Consider the following 18,423-nt stretch of genomic DNA (forward strand, 5'->3'; position numbering starts at 1 on the left):
TGTAAACTGTAACTAGTGCTACAGATTTCTCTGCTTTGAACATGAAGTGGAAATGAACGAGTGTCATTAAAGAAGTAGCATAGCACTATTTAATTATTAAAATTGCTGTTGTGTGTTACCTACTTTGGATTTTAAAATGATGATGTTTGGTTTGTGGGGCACTCAATGCGCAGTTATCGACACCCGTACAAATTCCCAACCTTTGATCAGTCCAATCTTGCCACTTTCATGAATGATGATGAAATGACGAGGACAACACAAACTCCCAGTCATCTCAAGGCAGATGAAAATCCCTGACCCCCCCCCCCCTTTCTCCCTGAGAATTAAACCCGCAACCCCGTGCTTGGGAAGTGAGACACGACTGCGAGACCACAAGCTGCGGACTTGGATTTTTAAGCTGGCACTGTTGAAGTAGCAGGAGATGCCCAATTTTTCAATGTGATTGGCAGGATAAAAAGTAAATAAAACATCATTAACATCATTTCATAAGATACTCATTTTGATTTTGACACACACACACACACACACACACACACACACACACACACACACCAATAAGAGAAATATATACAGGCTGATTCAAAACTGTACACACTTTGTGGAGGTAATATATGCCTCAAAATAAGCATAAAATGTAAATAAATTTTTTGTCTGAAATTGCTTTATTTCAGAGTTGTGCAGTAGAGTAGAGACCAATGTGCAAGACAAGCAACACAAACTTATTTCTTCTCAGAAAGCAATGACATGAAGGGGCTCGAAATTCAACACAACTACGAAAATTACATTTTCCACAGAACATGTTCAAAATGATGTCTTTGTAGACGAAGACAGTGGCTTGCTCTACATCTTGCCACTCTCTGAAGGTTGCAGGCTCTGTTTAACTCAGTCTTCACAGCTGCAAAGCCATTTCGAATTCACTGCTGTAGTTGTGCTATTTTCTCAATTCCACCACCATACACAAGCTCCTCGAGACGGCCCCAAAGCTAGAAATCGACAGGATTAAGAACTGGAGATCTGGTGGGCCAGGCAACTGGGCCTGCATAACCTATCCACTTATTGGGTAAGTATCATGGAGATACTCTCTTGCCTCCCAACTGAAATGTGCAGAGCCAACATTGTACATATACTTTAAGTTGGTTCATGTAGCGAGTGTGATATGATGAAGCAGACCACCCAATTCATTATCTAAAAGCTGTCGACACACTCTGCCCGTCAAATGCTATGGATAACATGCGGTCCGAGTAACTGATTGTCCACCATACCACCCCAAATGTTCACTGCAAAACAATGTTGATATTGGCATACTGTAGTTACTTGAGGATTCTCATGTGCCCACAAATGACTCACGGTGCCATAGAGTACAATGGACCAAACTGAAGTCAGGTAAACAAAGATATTTCACGCCAGAATCATCAGAGCATGTAGAGGGATGTACAAAGCAACATCGATATGCAGACTGGGCTCTATACATAGACAAGGAAAAAACTTTTCCAGGTTTTTGTTGAATCTCCCAGTTAAGAATACACTAACACACATTTGTCCAAGTGAAAACACACTTTCTCCATGTTAAGTGACAGTATACTTTCAATCGGAAGAAGTTTATTAATCCTTTGAATAGTAAAGATTTTATACAATGGCTTAGAACTACCTGTCACTTTATGGCATGTTTTCCAAAGATACTTGATGTGCAACAACATGTACACTGCATATTTTCATACTATGAAAGTATAAATAAGAATTCAACCAAATGCATTATGGTAGTTTCTGAAGCTCTGAAATTGAGATTGTGATGCGATTTCATCAGCCAAGCATAGCTCACATCACGTTATCTCACCAGAAAATGACCGCAGATGATAGCATATATTGAGCATAGGACTCTTGATGTAGTCAGCCAACAGCAACATCATTGTTAAATAGCACGAACACACAAACAGGAAAAGTTCATGGTTTACATTAATATACATGTAATATAGCAAGAAGAAAAGCTTACATTTCACATATAATAATGGTCTTTTTTGCATGTTTTACCCTTTCAGTTATAACAAACACAAATGTGCCAGTAAAATTTTAAATGATGAGAAATGTCTGGTTTTCTGGGCCAAAAATTTTTTGAATGGCTGGTCATCAAAGTATTTTGAATGAGAGTCAAATCCTCTGTGATTTACGAAATTCATTGCACATTCCCATGGTTAACATAATTCATGTTGCATAAAAGGAAATATACTTGGAAAGTAACACCTCTCCAACCACTATCCGCAATATTTTCCCACAACCTGTTAGAAACAGTTGCAGCTGCTACAGAGCACCTGAGGACAGGCGTTACTGAGCATGCGCAGCTATGAACGACAGAGCAAGACCGTGCTTGATGTTTGCTCTGCTCGTACACCTTTCGTCGCATCTCTGTTAGGAATTTAATGTTTAGTGGGGCATCAGACGAGCACATGCAGCAATGCGGCATATTGTTTGAAGTGGGCATATGAAGTTATTGCACTTAGGACAATTAAGGAATGCAAAATTAGAAAGCAGACCTTAGCACAATATTCGTTTCAAAACTAGACTCTACAACTAATAGTAGCCTTATATTTTGCTATGTGCTGAATTGAACAAGGTGTTCCATCCCCCTGCCCCCACCCCTACCCCTACCCCCACCCCTCGTACTCTGCAATAGTGTTACTTAACATTTCCACTCAAGTTTACATCGACACAGCATTGCAGAAAGCTAGTAAGAAGGAATACAAATTTCTTGAAAAAATAAAAAGAACAGTTGTTTGTACACACCAGGACTTAGAACAATAACCGTTTTATGACTTTTTCAAACTGTATAAAAATTATTAATGTTGCTTGTGAAATAAGGAAATGGTGTAACTGTCAGTTTATATCCTACTCCAGTAGCAAATATGAAGTATCGCAGGGAGTTACAATGATAAAACACAGTGTGCTACCAGTGTATAATTTACCAAAGAATGGCATTCTGTAAATTTAAGACATAAACAACACAAATTAAGAAATAATGTCAGGCCTAGATGAGGAACCAGACAAATGTTGAAAGATGTCTTGCAATTAGGAAAGATAGTATTTCATGAAAGGCAGATATTTAAAATTCCGCTAAAGCTTTTCAATGAGATTTTCGGGATGCTGATTTATTTGGGTCACCATTACTGTATTATCTCATGTTTCATTCTTTATTATGGCATAATGTCATACATGCCAGAAGATGAAAATGTGCGCTTCAAATTCAGTGAACAGTTGAAACTAACTAATAGCTTGGAACAAAACACTTCATTTCAAATAAATTGTCTGCCTGTGTGGAAAATATTAATAAAAGCCAAATTTCCTTAGCAAACCAACAAAAATAAATTCATTGTTCTGCAAAGTGATTAATGCTTGACAGTCAATAACGTGGAAATAAAATGAGGTCAGAAAACCAAAACTAATAGCATGAATGTATTTTAATTCATTTGATAGTTCCCAGCCAGAGAAATCTGTCTTGTTTTCATCTGTCTTGAGAGCTGTAAATGAAGAGAGCAGCAAAATCATGAAACGTACATACGGCTCATGTGGAGACTGCTCCTCACTACAACTATGACTGCTCCGCACACGTGCAAATCTGGCACCTTGGACACGACAGAAAAATTTTTAAAGGTAGCTCTGCACATTCACGGGCCCACTCACATCTGCTCAAACGTACGTAATTTAAACAGTAATGATACCTTGCTCTCTGAAAGCAGGTTGTTGTTACAAAGCACTGAACAATCTTTGTCCTAAAGCCTTCATAGCACCTTGCTTTCGGCACACACTCTTGTGCGCACTGTGATTTGTTGTTGCAAATGGCGCATTTTCTTTGTAATTTAAGTTTTATACTGGTGTTTTTCTCTCTTATGCTTTACTGCTGCAGTATTATTCTGCAGCAGTGAGCTACAGTAAAATTCTTTGTTCGAATATCAGTTCTTACCAGTTAAAATTACAAGAATTTAACTCGAAACTAAAACAATGAAAAATTCCCGGAATCCTAAAAAGTTCCCAGGTTTTTCCAGGATTCCCAGTTGTCCCGGGACGTATACATCCCATAGATGAACATGAAATGCCAAAAGCCTGTACAAGTTCATGATGTAATGACTACCACAAATGACATTATGCATCATAGCTCAGAAATAAAATTATTTCAGTCAAAATTTTATTTAACATTCTACTCTTAATTTGATGCACATATTACACCCATGAAATGTGTACAGTTACTTTTGAATTACCCTGTATAACTGTAGAATGTCAATATGAGAATATTGTTAAAATAATACGGAACATATATGTGTGTGACATTGGCACATTACACACTCATATTACTTACTACTTTTCACGCACAATAATGTGTTCTCAAACAAGATTTCCAAACATGTTGGGAAAATGTATCCACCTTCTCCCTACTCTTCCTTAGCCTTCAATATTCCACAAACAGAATAGCTCTGGTTGTCACTCCTACATACCGTGCTTCGTACTTGGGCATAGGGCAGTTGAAGTGGGGCAGAGCAAGCACCAAACAAACAGTGCACGCTAGACTTTAAAAACTGTACTTTTATGTTAACAGAATCTTGCATTGCCTTGGTAGAACAACATTATAATAAATGAAAAGCACCAGTTTGCTTTTGTTCTACATTATTAATTTTTATTGTGTTTGCCGGTTTTCGACTTACAAGGCCATCTTCAGACATTTACTGAGTATTGTCACCAAGGAAGTTACAATGTTTGCAAACAACATTGGAAGAGAAGTAACTCATATAGACTCAAGCAGAAACATACAGTAAGAAACATATTTGACAGTGTGGTGGTAATGCAATGAAAAAGTAAAATAAGTGAACTGTAAATAAATAAAGTGGAGTAGACAGGAAAACTTGAACACTTTTAGGTCATAATTGTGCACTATCAGAATTACGGCACAAATTTTCACGTGGTGTTGATTGCTAGGTCTGATATCTTGCAATTGTGCTTTTTTCTCCAAAAAATACAAGGTCAAGTTGGTGATGTTTCTTTGTAAGTATTGTACTTCTCTGTATTATGCAATGTTTTACCTCAAAACATATACTTGTAAAATTCTCATTATAACTGAAAATAAATTTATTTTAAGTGAAATCGTACTATCTTCATTACAGTTAAAACAATTACCAATTAGAGAACTAAAATTAAGGTATAAAATAAGCTCTGGAGATTTGCATGTAATAACGAGTATGGCCCTTTAAGACAAATTAGATGGAAATTTCTCAGTAAACTTTTCAAATACTACCAAAATCACCAGTTTTCTGTATTTCTAAGGTCTGTATGATGCAAGGCATCTAGGTACTAAAAGAGTGAAATTAAAAATCATATTTCTTCAAAATTGATTTGAAGATATTTCATATATTGTATAGTACAGACTTAAGATACTACATCATATTAAGAAACTGCACAATACAATCAAGAACGAACTGCTGAAGACATTTCATTCTACTTACTGTATCAACAATATCCACACAGACTCCCATTTCCTGTTCTTTCTTGAGACGATCATAGTAATCATTCATCTCACAATACGACTTTTCACAGTCTGAACATATATTTTTGTCAAATGTTTTATTTGCCACATAATAATGATCTAGAAAACATTTGTGTGTTTTATCGTGGAGATGCTGAAATTCAACTGTGGTGTTTGACAGTTCTTGGGTAAGGCTGCCATTGCTCATTTTCACAAAACAACCTGTAACATAAATTAAGTTTCCTTTAGTTATGAGTGTTTACAACAGCAATCAGTTGGTAGCCCATACTGAGCCAATGATTCATTTTTCCTCAAGCAGCATAAAATGCTAGAAAATGGGTTAGAATTCAACTTCTAGAGAATATCAAGGCCATAAAAGATTAATTCAGTAACTCAACTGAACAAAAACAAAGATCAGAACCAACTGAAGACTTGTAGATAGTAAGCCACAGAAAACACAGACATGGGAAAATTTGGACAGCATCCAAACCTTATTCTCCTGTGGTATGTGTCCAGTGAGAAATAGGGTCCAGAATGAGATTTTCATTCTGCAGCAGAGTGTGCGCTGATATGAAACTTCCTGGCAGATTAAAACTGTGTGCCAGACCGAGACTCGAACTCGGGACCTTTGCCTTTCACGGGCAAGTGCTCTACCAACTGAGCTACCCAAGCACGACTCACACCCCGTCCTCACAGCTTTACTTCTGCCAATACCTCGTCTCCTACCTTCCAGACTTCACAGAAGCTCTCCTGGTAGGTGTCATCTTCTTCAGTGGAAGAAATCTGTAAACCAACTACAGATTCAGTCATTTCGTATGCTCAGAAACAGCTGCATCGCCTTCGTCAAGCTCCGATATCAATCCAGACGATACAGAGGAAAACTTCAGCAACTGTCATTACCAAAGTTAGAGGAGTGGAATTCACAAATCCTTGGGAAATCAAAGTAATGGATAAACAATTCCTTGGGAAACCAAATCTACTGAATGAAACTTGTGAGACATACCACGGAATGGTTGGGATACAAGCAAATAGCACATCGAAATTTATTTATTTATTTTTTGTTGATGTCTCTCACTTTGTTACAATGATTCAAACGTTTATAACATTACATACACTGAGAAGCAGAAACGAATTGTGGCGCGCGCACACACACACACACACACACACACACACACACACACACACACACACACACACACACACACTGTTATATCACTACAAACAGCAGCTATGAGTACTATGGATAACTGATTTAGCTTTTCAATTTTTTTTTTCTTTTTTTTTCCTACCTTAAGCCTGCTGCAATTTCAGAGCATTTTTTATCAGACGAATTTCACTTTTATTTACAAAACATCTTCAAGAGTCATTGGTGTTTTTGCTTTTTTTTTACATGTTCTGAAGACCACTGCTTTTTCCTTCATTGTTAGTGGAGGCTGAAATTGGGAATAGGTGGGAGTGGGGGCGATGAAAAAAAATTTTTTTATATATATTTTAAAAAATCAATGTAATCAGGAAAGGCTATAGAATTTAATAAAGTCATTAAATTTTTTTTGATTTTTCCACCATTTATCAGTACCCTGTATCCTTGAGCATTCGAATGGAAATAATATATTGTTGAAATCGTAGTTTGAGTTTCTTAAGGGTTCCGATATAGAGAAAGTTATTTACACTTACAGGGAGAATGTACTTAATTCATTAAACAACAAATTACAGGCTACTGGCATTTGTTGTGACATGTCAGAAGCCTTTGACTGTGTGAATCACAGCAGTCTCTTAAGTAAATTAGAATATTATGGTGTCACCAACAGTGCAGCGATATGGCTAGAGTCTTACCCAACTGAGGGGAAACAAGGGTGACATTGCGAAATACCTGTGGAGTGAGCAATCAGTCTGCACCTAATTGGGAATTAATCACATGCCGTGTTCCTCAAGGTTCTATCTCGAGTGTGTTGCTTTTTATTGTGTACATTAATGACCTCTCGTATGTTACATTACCAGATGCTAATTTTCAATTGTTTGCAGATGAAACAAACACTGCAATAACTAGCAAGTCATGTACAGATTTAGAAATGACTGCTAAACAAATTTTCACTGACATAAGCTAATTCACTGTCATCAATCTTTGAATAGACCCACTATACGCAGTGCAGAACCTGTTAGAGATTTCCTTCCAGCATGTGTGTAATGTATGAGGACATGTAGATCAAAGAGGCTGACAGTGTTAAATTTCTGGGATTACAACTAGATAATAAATTCATTTTGGAAGGGCATACTACAGACATGCAAAAGTGCCAGAACAAGTCGTATTTGCAGTGAGAATTTGGTAAGACGTAGATATAAAAAAAACTTGCATATTCTGCTTACTTTCATTGCATTAAATCATACCGGATCATATTCTGGTCAAACTGAGCAAAAGTTTTTAGTGTGCAAAAGCATATCATAAGACTCATATGTGGTGTAAATTCAAGAACATCATGTAGAAACGTGTTCAAGGAACTTGGCATTCTAACCACTCCTTGTCATATTTATTCCTTAATGAAACTTTTTGCAAGTAATATATATCTATTTCCAATCAACAGCTCAATACATAGTATCAATACTAGGAATAAGAACAATCTACATGGAGACCTAAAATCACTTACCTTGGTCCAAAAAGGGGTCCAATATTCAGGAACACACATTTTCAATAAATTGCCAGCAACCATTAAAACATAATTTCAGATAAAGCAAAGTTTCAACAGAGTTTGAGAGACCTTTTTGATAGGCAACTCCTCCTACTCTACAGATTAATACCTTAACAGGGCTGATGTGCCAGCTTGTCTATTAGATTTCAGTTTTGACAGCACTTTGTCACAATAGTCAAGATCAGATATTTTGTGCATGATAAATTTATTAAAAGGCATAACAATCTTTCATTCTGACAGTATATTAATTTACTGTAATGTATTCACATATTTTTACACACTCTTGACATGTGATGAGGGTAGTGTTATTCAAATGTTTCGCATTTTTTATGTTATACTTTCTGATTTGTTCCATGTCCACGAGAATCATGTCATTTTTGGGTATCTATGGAATGTAAACTTAATCTAATGTAATGTAATTTAATCTAATCTAACTTCTGTAGTTGAACCTCAACCTGACTGCTGAAATTACACAATTTCTGGGATATTAGTCTGCCAGCAACAGTATTTACTACTGCTACTCTTTTTTCAGTCCATAAGAAATTGAGCAAAGTGATTACAGTAGTTAAGATAAACTACTCTCATTTGGTAAGAGTAGCTTCAGATCCATTTTTGGCCATTCAAAGTTATTTTCTCTGAGGTTTCCTTAAATTGTATCACATTAATGCCTAGATGATTCTGTTAACTATATTGTGACCAATTACTACCTCTGATCTTCCTCAATCAGTGCAAGTGATTCATCTCTGTTGACCTAGTTGTAGATTAGATTAGATTAGATTTACTTTCATTCCAATTGATCCATAGTGAGGAGGTCCTCCAGGACGTGGAACATGTCAGAAAAACGACAGTACATGACAAGTATTTACAACTCAAACAAATAAGCTAATGTACTATTCCACAGGTCCCAAGCGGAATGATCATCATTTTTTAATGAACACTATATGAAAGAATCATTTTACAAATACTAATGCACTGAATTTAAAATAAAAAGTTTTTTATTTATTTATAAGGTAATAAACGCGTAATACAACTACTATAATACTTATTTACAATGAACACATTACTGCACTGAAATGGTGCAGAAGTTAGATCTTACTTGAACACACACACACACACACACACACACACACACACACACACACACACACACAAATCAGTTGGTTCTACTGAGAAATTCATCAATGGAGTAGAAGGAGTCGGCCACCAATAAATCCTTTAGGCTTCTCTTAAACTGAATTTCATTGGTTGTTAAGCTTTTTATGGCTGCTGGCAAGTTATTGAAAATGTGTATTCCTGAATAATGCACACCTTTTTGTACAAGGCTAAGTGACTTTAAATCCTTGTGAAGATTATTCTTATTTCTAGTATTGATTCCATGAATTGAGCTGTTGGTTTGAAAAAGTGATATATTTTTAATGACAAATTTCATTAAAGAATAAATATATTGGGAAGCAGTAGTTAGTATCCCTAGTTCCCTAAACAGGCTTCTGCACGATGTTCTTGAGTTCACACCACATATAACTCTTACTGCACATTCTTGTGTCTGGAAAACTTTAGCTTGGCTTGATGAATTACCCCAAAAAATAATCCCATACGACATTATGGAATGAAAGTAGGCATAGTTGCATAGTATGCCAGATTTTTTATTTTTATATCCCCTAGGTCTGACAATTCGCATTGCAAATAGAGATTTGTTAAGATGATTCAGCAGTTCTGTGGTGTGCTTTTCCCAGTCAAATTTATTATCAAGCTGTAATCCCAAGAATTTAACACTGTCCACTACTTCTATCTGCCTGTCATAATATGTTAGGCATATACTCGTGGGACACCCCTTACAGGTTCTGATCTGCATGTAGGGTGTTTTTTCAAAGTTTAGTGACAAGGAATTGGCTAGGAACCAGGGATTAATGTCCACAAATATTTTATTAGCTGATCTTTCTAAGACTACACTTGATTGCTATTTATTGCAATGTTTGTATCATCGGTAAACAAAACGAACTTGGCATCTGGCAATGTTACTGATGAAAGGTCATTCATATACAGAAGAAAAAGTAAGGGCCCTAAAATGGAACCTTGTGGGACCCCACATGTAATTAGTTCCCAGTTGGATGATGCCTGATAGCTTGATACATGTCTCTTTCCTAATAATACCCTTTGTTTCCTGCCAGAGATATAAGATTTGAACCATTTTGCAGCATTTCCTGTTACACTATAATATTCTAATTTACTTAAAAGGATATTGTGATTTACACAGTCAAATGCCTTTGACAGATCACAAAATATACCAGTTGCCTGCAATTTTTTAGCTAATGAATTAAGCACATTTTCACTGTAAGTGTAGATAGCCTTCTCAATATCAGAACCCTTTTGAAATCCGAACTGTGACTTTGACAGTATGTTATTTGAGATAAGATGGTTATTAAACCGGTTGTACATTACTTTTTCTAAAATTTTTGAGAATGCTGGGAAAAATGAAATTGGACAGCAATTTGATGCTATTTCTTAATCTCCCTTCTTAAACAGTGGCTTAACTTCAGCATATTTTAACCATTCAGGAAATATTCCACTGATAAACGACTGGTTACACAGATAGCTTAATATGTTACTTAACTCAGAATCACATTCTTGAATTAGCTTTGGTGATATTTCATCATACCCACTAGATGTTTTTGATTTTAAAGATTTTATGATGGACATTATTTCTGCTGGGGTAGTGAGGGTCAAATTCATATTATGGAAGTTACTTGAAATGTCTGGTCTGAGGTATTCCATAGCAGCATCTACAGAACCTGACAACTCCATCTTTTCAGTAACAGTTATGAAATGTTTGTTAAAAAGCTCTGCAACACTATGCACATTTGTCACCAATGTATCATTTACTCTTAATGCTATTTGTCCCTCCTCATGCCTGGTTCTTCTGGTCTCCTCCTTCACTATATCCCATATTGTCTTTATTTTGTTATCTGATATGACTATCTTTTCCTTGTAATATATTTGCTTTGATGTCCATATTAGTCTTTAATATTTTGCAATATTTCTTGTAATGTGCTATAGCATCAACATCGGAACTGTTTCGGATTGACAGATACAGTTTTCTTTTTGTTTTACAAGATACCCCTATTCCTTGAGTAATCCATGGCTTCTTTGTAGACTTTGCTCTAACCTTGGTAAGATTTGGGGGAAAACAGTGTTCGAATAAGGTAAGCACTTTATTAGCAAATGTGTTATATTTTTCATTCATGCCATGAGCACTGTAAACATCAGTCCAGTGAATGTCTCTGAGGAGTGTCCTAAAATAATTTTTGACTTATTGATTACCCTCTTGAGCTCAGATTTAACAGATTTTATATCCCGTTCAGTGTTAACATTTAACAGAAGGAACTGCATGTAATGATCTGAGAGACCATTGACTACTGGTTTTGTAATATAATTTTGTTCATTGGACTTTTCTATAAAGATATTATCAATGGCTGTTTGTGAGCAAGTGGCTACCCTAGTGGGGAACTTTACAGTGGGAATTAAGTTGAATGATAGTGTTACTAACTCAAATAAGTTCTTATTGGGAGAGTCTTTAAGGAAATCTACACTGAAATCACCAGCAACCACTATTTCTTTGTTTTTGGTTGTTAAATGGGCCAGTACAGCTTCAAGGTGGTTTATGAACAGATTAAAGTTACCTGCAAGTGCTTGATATACACTTAACATTGTGAAGGATTTTTTGTGAAATTCTACTTCTGTTGCACATGCTTCCATATGCTGTTCTAGGCAAAATTTATGAATGTCTATGTTCTTAAATTTATGACAGTTCCTGATGAATGTGGCAACTCCTCCTTTCTCCATTTCTGATCTACAAAAGTGAGACGCTAACCTAAACCCTGTAACACTTAAAGGTTCTATACCAGTGGCCACATGATGTTCAGAGAGGCAGATTATGTCAGCTGGGTTTGAAGACTCTAATTCATCTACGCAGATAATTAATTCATGAATTTTATTTCTCAGTCCTCGAATATTTTGATGCAATAAAGATAGCTGACATTTCACATTGACTGAGTTAAAATTGGGTAGAGTTAAAATATCTGCTGACTGTTGAAAATTCTTAACCAATGGCTGTTTATGCTGATGTAATAAGCTAGAATTATGTTTTTTGGTTTCTTTATCAAACTGAAGGATTGTCTCAGTCCTAACCTCTCTTAAAATTTGGTTTATTTCTGTCCTCACTATCCTAAAAAAGGGTCTTTTCTGAACCCTATAACCACTGGTATTTTATCACTCATGACAGTGCCTCCCCCCTTTAACTTTCCTGCTATTCTCCCAGCCACTTTACCCTTCCCCTTCCTGTTGAGGTGACTGCCATGCCTAGTATAATCCCACCTATTGAGAGAATCAACAGGAACCATACCAATGTGTGACCCGGCACCCGACATAAGCGACCGTTCCAACTCCAAATTAACTCTCTTGACAGAAGAGTTCAAATGAGGTCAGTCATGGTGCCCAAGAACAGATACAAACTCAACACTAGTATGCTTCGATGCTGATGCAATCTTTGCCAGGATACTGTACCCAGGATCTCTGTCAATACTATTACCTGCCCCACCCACTATAACCACGGTGTCTTCCTTAGTGAAATCTTTGCAAAGTGATCCTAAATCCTCTGTCACCTGCTCCAGACCAGCACTAGGTTTAAAAAAATTGGTGACCTGGTATTCTGACTGTAGTAACACGCTTCACGTTTTCCGTCACACTTCAGAGTAGACCGGGAACTGTCTCATAGGCATGCCCAATGTGAACTGACTGGGCACGGCCCGTGCTGCCTGAGTTGTTGTTGTTCCGCTGGCAGAGGTCACGGCTGAATTCTCGCATGCCCTCTGGTGGACAGGACTCTATTTGCGGCAACTACCGTCCGTGACGCGCCGTGCCAATGTGTGCCTCCCGCGATCTTTCTGGTGGCTACTGCACTCCTCCTCCTTCGGGGGGTGAAGCCCCCGTCATCCCACCACCGGAACCCGGGACAGAACGGGAGACAGGCCGTCGAACTCGGGATCCTGGTCCACCCCGGGAGGGGCAAGACCCAGTGGCGGGGACGATGGGGAAGGGACGACCACAGGTGAACCAGCCTGCTGAGAAACCGGGCCTGCGAGGGGGGCCAGCTCTCGCTGGGGCATCGCAAACAATGGTGATGCCGGTGCTGGAGCTACTGGAGGCTGCCAAGGCTGAGACCCATCGCAGTGCGGCAGAATCACAGGGGGGAGGGGTGGTAGCATCCCCTGGTGCCGGCAATGGAGAAGCCGGTGCCCAAGGGGTCGGAGGGTGGGTGCCCAAACGTGGATGTAGCTGATTTTGGCAACGACGTACCTCCCGGTCCCCCTTCTGCAAGGTATAGAGCTGGCGGTCATTTCAGCACAGGACCACCGCCGGTATACAACGTGGATTGCGACCAAACCCACGTTCCCAGACCGACAACCCAGTGGAAAGCCGGGTACTCCGTTTTGCGAAGACTGGTGAGGACCGGGCCGAAGGAGGTGCAGCAGAGTCCTAGGTTGGCGCCCGTGGAGGAGCTCTGCGGGGCTGCGTTCTCCCATATGTGTGGTCCAGTATGCTGTCAGGAAAAACATCAACGCCTCCTCCGCAGGAAATTCGTGCACATACTTTTTCATCTGTGTCTTAAATGTGCGCACCATGCGCTCGGCTTCCCCATTCGATTGTGGATGAAAGGGGGGAGAGCAAACATGCCGAATACCGAAGTTCCTACAAAAATCCTGGAAGGTCTCCGACATAAACTGAGGTCCATTGTCCGAGACCAGGGTGACTGGCAGACCTTCCACAGAAAAGATTTTTGCTAGTGCCTGGATTACAACCTCTGAAATGGTTGAGGAGCAGCGAACCACATATGGAAATCGGGAATAAGCATCAATGACAATAAGCCAAAAGCCATTGAGAAACAGGCCTGCAAAATCGATGTGAACATGTTCCCATGCCTGGGTTGCAGGCGGCCATGAAGAGAACGCTGACCTGGGAGATGCCTGTTGGCTCGCACACTGGAAACAGGCGGCCACGAAGTGCTCAATTTCTCTGTCAATACCGGGCCAGTACACATGTCTGCGAGCCAAGGTTTTAGTACGGGAAACACCCCAGTGCCCCTCATGTAATAATGTGAGGACTTCCCTTCGCAAACTTGCAGGAACAACCATGCGAGGAGCTGTATCATCGGTAGCCAGAAGGAGAACTCCTTCCAAGACGGAGAGGCGGTCTCATACTGGAGGTCAGGATGACCACCCCTGCTGAATGAGGCAAACTACTTGCCGGAGAACCGGGTCAGCTGTCATTTCCCTGGCGACTCTAGAACTAGTGATCGGGAAGCCATCAACCGCTTGGCGGGACGCCACATCCAAATGAAAACACATAATCTCCTCTCGATCGAACTTAGGATCCGGGCCCACCAGAAGACGGGAAAGAGCGTCTGCGTTGGCATGCTGTCCTGTAGGGCGAAAATGAATGTCATAATGGTACTTAGAGAGGACCAAAGCCCAGTGCTGTAGTCTGTGGGCCGCCCTATCCGGAATCTGAGAGGCGGGGCCAAATAACGATATTTACGGCTTATGGTCAGTGATTAACTGAAACTTCGTGCCATACAAGAAAGGGTGAAACTTGGTAACAGCGCAGACAATGGCCAAAGCCTCTTTTTCCACCTGGGAGTAATGGGCCGGTGCGGGACTAAGAGTTTTAGACGCAAACGCCAGTGGCTGCTAGGAACCATCTGCGTTGCGATGGGCCAGGACCGCCCCCACCCCATACTGCAAAGCATCTGTAGCCAAGACCAACGGCTTATGGGGGTCAAAAGTAGCCAAACACGGCGCTGACGTGAGGAGGCCTTTCAACGAGGTGAACGCTCGCTCGCATGCAGGCGACCAATCAAAAGGAACACCCTTGCGCAGAAGGCAGTACAGGGGGCGGGCGATGGTGGAAGCTCTGGGAATGAACCAGTAGTAATAGGCAATCTTGCCTAAAAAAGCTTGTAACCCCTTCAGCAAAGCGGGCCCCAGAAGGTCGACGATACCTTGGACCAAACTTCCTAGCGGCTGGACGCCGTGCCGAGAGATTGTGTAGCCCACACACTCAATGGTCGGTTGGAAGAAGTTTGACTTACGCAGGTTGCAACGCAAGCCCACGGACCTGAAGTTGAGCAAGAGGGTGCGAAGGTTGTGTAAGTGTTCGTTCGTGCTGCGGCCCGTAACAATTATGTCATCCAGGTAATTAATACAATGAGGGATTGTCGACGTGACATGCTCAAGATAACGCTGGAATATCGCCGGGGCACTGGATATTCCGAAGGCCAACCGCTGATGTTGGTAAAGGCCAAACGGGGTGTTGACAACCACCAGCCGTTTGGAGTCCTCATCAAGAGGTATCTGATGATAAGCATCTGAAAGATCGATTTTCGAAAAATATTGGCCTCCCGCTACGGAGGAGAACAATTCATCAGCACGAAGCAAAGGATAGGTGTCCACCAGCAATTGGGAATTAATGGTGGCCTTGAAATCGCCACAAAGATGTAATTTTCCCGAGGGTTTCCTGACAATAACGAGGGGCGAAGCCCACTCACTAGAAGAAATGGGAAGAACGACCCCTAGGGCTGTCAGCCGGTCGAGCTCTTCTTTTACCTGAGGGCGGAGAGCCAAGGGGATCTGCCTCGTGCGTAGAAAAAGCGGGCGAGCCGACACCTTCAACGTTAAGTGAGCTTCAATGTCTGAAACACACCCCAGGCCCTCCTCAAAGATATCCGGAAAGTCAGAGATCAAAGATTCTAATGATTGATAGGGAACGTCTTCGGAGACCAACTGTATGGTGTCAGTGATAGAAAACCCGAAAGCTTGAAAGGCATCCAAGCCAAAAAGGTTAGCGGAGCTCGCATCACTGACAACAATAAAAGTAATAGGTAAAAGTAATAGGCCGAGTGACTGATTTGTAAGTCACATCGGTAGTGAATTGACCCAGTAGGGGAATGAACTGTTTACCATAACTGCGTAGACGCCGGTAAACTGGCGCCAATGGGGGCGACCCAAGGTCGGAGTAAGTTTGTGCCGCGCCCGTATCGACTTGCAGTTGTAATCGGCGCGACCGAACCGACACCTCGATAAAGAGTTTGTGGGCCGATGCGTCGGGAGCCTGGCCCGATGAAACTTCCTGAACGTCAAAGTCCATGTCCTCTGTAACTGCTTCCTTCGATTCTTTCGAGGCTGAGCGGCAAACTTTAGCAATGTGTCCTTTTTTATTACATTTGCGACAAACGGCCCAACGTTGTGGGCACTCTGACCAATCGTGATGTATATAGCATGACGCACAGGACGGTAACAGGGGCCGGCGGCCGGAACTCTGTTTACGCGCCGTGCGGGAGTGGCCGTAACAGCCGGATTGTACGGCTCGCACGTCGTCCACCCCGGACGCAGTGGAGGCGGCCGCGCCGCCCTGATCCGCCACGACGTCGCACCACGCTTCCAACTGTTGACCTGTGGAGTGAGAGACTTCATACGACTGAGCAATGGACACGACTTCCTCAAGGGAAGGGTCTTCTAACTGCAGGGCCCGTTGCCGGACCTCCCTATCAGGGGACGAACGAACAATGACGTCGCGCAGCTTAACATGGGCATACGACTCCCGCGACTGCTCCGTGACAAAATGACACTTGCGACTAAGACCGTGCAGTGTAGCAGCCCATGCCCGGTAAGACTGATGGGGCTGCTTCTCGCATTGATAGAACTCGACCCTAGCTGCCACAACATGCGTGCGGCGGCGATAATATGAAGGCAGTAATGAACACAATGCGTCAAAAGACAAGGACCAGGGTTCCTGCAATGGCGCTAGCTGCCGCAAAACTTGATACAGCGAGGGAGATATCCAAGACAAGAAAAGAGCACGACATACCTCCGCATCGGCAACATTAAATGCCTGGAAATGCTGCCGAAGGCGATGTTCATACGCGTCCCAATCCTCCGCCGTCTCGTCATACGGGGGAAAGGGAGGAGGGAACGGCGCTGGAGCACACGGCGTGGAGAGCAACGCCGGAAGCACTTGTTTCATGATGGTCATGAGCTCCGTCTGCTGCTCAACCAAAACCCGCACTAAATCCTCCGTGCCGCGGATAAGCTGCGAAACCGGAACAATGACACAACACACGAAAGAACGACCCTACTTGTCGCCAATTGTGTAGTAACACGGTTCACGTTTTCTGTCGCACTTCAGAGTAGACCGGGAACTGTCTCATAGGCATGCCCAATGTGAACTGACTGGGCACGGCCCGTGCTGCCTGAGTTGTTGTTGTTCCGCTGGCAGAGGTCGTGGCCGAATCCTCGCGTGACCTCTGGTGGACGGGACTCTATTTGCGTGACGCGCCGTGCTGATGTGCGCCTCCCGCGATCTTTCTGGTGGCTACTGCACTGACCTTAGTTCATCCTGCAAAAGTTGGCCAACAGCTCTTTCATGGGAACTACCTAACAACAACACTTCCTTTCTCTTTACTGATTTCCCTACTTTCTTTCTTTTCAATTTGCTGCTGAAAGTTTGTTGTGCCCTGTCTACACCTGCAACTGATTGAGGCTCACCAGTTTGTAACTGAAGCAACAGGTCAAATCTATTTTCCACATTCACCATGAAGCTGTCAGATAAAGTTATAGGCCTGTTCCTCCTGTTGCCTGTTGCCACTTCCCACCTCTCTTTACCCTTCTCCCTCCTTAACCTGTCAAGATCTCCTCTGGCCTTGTCTAACTCAGCCTGAAGGGCGGCGATTTTCCCCTCCTGTTCTAGTATCTTCCTATCTGTACTACAAATCCTACAAAACCACTGATGAGTCTCATTTACTTCCCCCATTCCCACACCACTACAGTCACCCACATGGAAAAAAACTACAGCACCCATCACACCAAAGCCCCGACCTAACAATTCTATGGCAAGTCAAGCACTTTTCACTCATGATTAACGTAATACTTTATTAAGAATAAGTCAGTTAAATTACAGATAAACACGAAAATATGGTTCCACAAATTTGGCCTATACGTAACTGTATGTAAATGTAATGTTAAACACTAACTGTCCTTTGTGAATGAGAAAATAAGAATCAGTAAGAGTGAAACTTCCTGCCAGATTAAAACTGTGTGCTGGGCCGAGACTCGAACTCGGGACCTTTGCCTTTTGTGGGCAAGTGCGGTCGGCAGATCACTTGCCCGCGAAAGGCAAAGGTCCTGA

General features: G+C 41.4%; 1 protein-coding gene across 3 annotated transcripts in view; it reads right to left on the bottom strand.

Moving 5' to 3' along the window:
• LOC126203878 (osteopetrosis-associated transmembrane protein 1) overlaps positions 1 to 18,423 on the bottom strand; it is a 275,137-nt gene that overhangs the window by 192,922 nt on the left and 63,792 nt on the right. For all 3 annotated transcript variants that reach the window (XM_049938257.1, XM_049938259.1, XM_049938258.1), the window contains exon 4: positions 5,484 to 5,725. In XM_049938257.1, the coding sequence (XP_049794214.1) occupies positions 5,484 to 5,725 (242 nt within the window). The remainder of the gene's footprint in view (positions 1 to 5,483; positions 5,726 to 18,423) is intronic.

Source organism: Schistocerca nitens, chromosome 9, assembly GCF_023898315.1.
Source record: "Schistocerca nitens isolate TAMUIC-IGC-003100 chromosome 9, iqSchNite1.1, whole genome shotgun sequence".
In the NCBI taxonomy this organism is placed as follows: domain Eukaryota; kingdom Metazoa; phylum Arthropoda; class Insecta; order Orthoptera; family Acrididae; genus Schistocerca; species Schistocerca nitens.